We start from the raw sequence: 2,840 nt of genomic DNA, 5'->3' as shown, positions 1-2,840 counted from the left end.
AGTCTTCTCTACCTGCTCAGCCCACTTGACTGTGGTGATAATATTCTACGGAACCATTCTCTTCATGTACATGAAGCCCAAGTCTAAAGAGACACTTAGTTCAGATGACATGGATGCTACTGACAAACTTGTATCTGTGTTCTATGGAGTGATGACTCCTGTCATTAATCCTTTAATCTACAGTCTCAGGAACAAGGATGTGAAGGAAGCAGTAAAACATTTACTGAGAAGAAAAATTTTTAACAAGTAAATGGAAAAGGGACAGGTAACTTTTGTCATCACAATGTAGAAATCAATTAATCAATTTTGTTGGTTAGTCGCTGAGTCTTCTCCAACTTTTTTGCAACCCAGTGGACTGTAGCCCACCATGCTCCTCTGTCTATAGGATTTCCTAGGCAAGAATATGAATGGGTTGCCATTTTCTTCTCCAAGGGATCTTCCTGATCCAGAGATCAAACCCTCATCTCCTGCACTGGCAGACGGATTCTTTACCACTGAGCCACCTGAGAAGCCCCTCATATCCAACTAGGAGGCATTAAATTATTCTTTTCTACTTTCAACATTATCTGCTTTGGCAGTGTTTTTTTTTTTTAATATATATACCTTCTGATACATGGGATCTAACTGCTTTGGTCTTACAACCAAATACCTGATATTTAAAGCTGTAAATATAAATAACTTCTGAGTCAAATTACCCACTGATAAAAATAGAGCTATATCTTTTTCTCTGTTCTATAGGCTCTCTATCCATGAAATATTTAATGTATTGCCAATCCAAAAGGAATCTGTTATTAAGAAATGTGAATCTATCTTTTAGATGGTTTATACATTTGATTTTTATCTGGGGTTTATATTTCTTTCCTCTGTTTGTAACCTTCAATCTGTAAAAGGAGCACCTTTGTCATTTTATTTCTTCCTTTTATTTAAAATATTTATTTATTTGGCTCTGTTGGATCTTAGTTGCAGCATGTGGGATATTGCAGCACATGAACTTTCTAGTTATGGCATGTGGACTGCAGAGCTCACAGTCTCAATAGTTGTAGCACTCAGGCTTACTGGGCTTGGTTGTCCCAGGTATGTGGGATTTTAGTTCCCCAACCAGAGATTGAACCCATGTCCCTTTTGCTGCAAGTCAGATTCCCAACCATTGGACCATAAAGGAAGTCCCTATTTCTTCTTGGTCTGAGTTGCACACTTCAGATTTTCATATTAGACTTTAATGTTTATTTTAAAATTATATCTCTTTTCTCTGTAACTGCTATCATATTAGCCTCTGAATTTTAAATTTTATTTAGTTTTGATTATGTTTATTTTAGAATTAAAGAAAACTTTGAGGTACTAAATTACTTGGTTTTATTTCTCTTTGATTGCTTTAGCTTTCTAATGCTAACAAAAATCCCATAATACTTAATTGTTCATTTTTATTTAGATTTTAAAACATTCTTATTTTTCTATCTTATCCTTTAATTGTTTTTTAATCTTGTATTTATTTTCACTATAAGGAAGGCATACATGTCTCCCCTTATATTTCAAAAATGAGGCAGTGAGGAACATTATACAGACTGCTGCTGCTGTTGCTGCTAAGTCGCTTCAGTCATGTCCGACTCTGTGTGACCACATAGATGGCAGCCCACCAGGCTCCTCTGTCCATGGGATTCTCCAGGCGAGAACACTGGAGTGGGTTACCATTTCCTCCTTCAATGCATGAAAGTGAAAAGTCAAAGTGAAGTCGCTCAATCGTGTCCGACTTTTAGCAACCCCATGGACTGCAGCCTACCAGGCTCCTCCGTCCTTGGGATTTTCTAGGCAAGAGTACTGGAGTGGGGTGCCATTGACTTCTCCAATTATACAGACTACCATAACACAAAGAGAGAAATTGACTCTATTTCTCTTGAGTCCTTTTTATTTCTATCTCTATCTCCTTGAAACATTGTTTTAACTCTGTTAGTAATTTTTTGAGAATGTTCTTTAAGAAATGTGAGATAACCAATAGTTAATCACACCCAGATCCTACATATAACTAAAAAAAGGAAAAAAAAAAGACCTAACTGACTTCCTCTTAGAATGGTATGCTTTCTGAAACTGTACAGGGAATAAAATGAACTCCTGGGAGTTTCTTTTCTGAAAAGTTTATATATATATTATTTTTTGTGTTATTCTTTTACATTTACTTCTTTCATCATGATGGTCAATGAGAAGCTGCCCCCAAAGATTTTTTTTTGAAAAACGAGATCACAGTTTTTTCACTGATTTTCAGGTTTTCTCAATAGTTGAATTCAATGTTGGTCATTATGCACCCTCCCAGAAAGTGGAAACACCATATGGAAGATTGGTCTTTTTTTGGGGACAGAGACTAGCAATTTTTGAATTTTATTTGACTTTATTAGGACAGAAAAATGTGCCATTCAGAGGGAGATAGAATACAGAAGTGTGAGGGAATAGTTGTTTTTAGAAACTTCTGGTTGTGGCTAATCATTTCTTATTCCTGATCACTATTTAGGCTTCATTGCTAGTCATTTGAGCCTGTTCTTCAGTGTCATCAATGTTGATGTGGTTCTTTTTCCAGTTTGTTTTATGCCATGTGTGGATTATTTTGCCTTTGTTCCCTGAGCTATAGCTGGCTCTGGACTTCTTTCTAAGTGAAAATTTGAGGAAGAGTTGACTCTGGAAAAGACTCTGATGCTGGGAGGGATTGGGGGCAGGAGGAGAAGGGGACGACAGAGGATGAGATGGCTGGATGGCATCACTGACTCGATGGACGTGAGTCTGAGTGAACTCCAGGAGTTGGCAATGGACAGGGAGGCCTGGCGTGCTGCAATTCATGGGGTTTCAAAGAGTTG

General features: G+C 37.3%; 1 protein-coding gene across 1 annotated transcript in view; it reads left to right on the top strand.

Annotated features, from left to right (window-relative positions):
• The window catches only part of LOC104991201 (olfactory receptor 13C2-like), a 10,129-nt gene that overhangs the window by 636 nt on the left and 6,653 nt on the right, over nucleotides 1–2,840 (top strand). Inside the window, exon 2 of the mRNA XM_010843604.1 lies at nucleotides 77–211. Coding sequence (XP_010841906.1) covers nucleotides 77–211 — 135 coding nt within the window. The remainder of the gene's footprint in view (nucleotides 1–76; nucleotides 212–2,840) is intronic.

The sequence above is a fragment of the Bison bison genome, unplaced genomic scaffold, assembly GCF_000754665.1.
Source record: "Bison bison bison isolate TAMUID 2011002044 unplaced genomic scaffold, Bison_UMD1.0 scf7180017864183, whole genome shotgun sequence".
Lineage (NCBI taxonomy): Eukaryota > Metazoa > Chordata > Mammalia > Artiodactyla > Bovidae > Bison > Bison bison.
The sequence above is the reverse complement of the archived record's forward strand: the minus strand, read 5'-3'. Positions and strand labels throughout refer to the sequence as shown.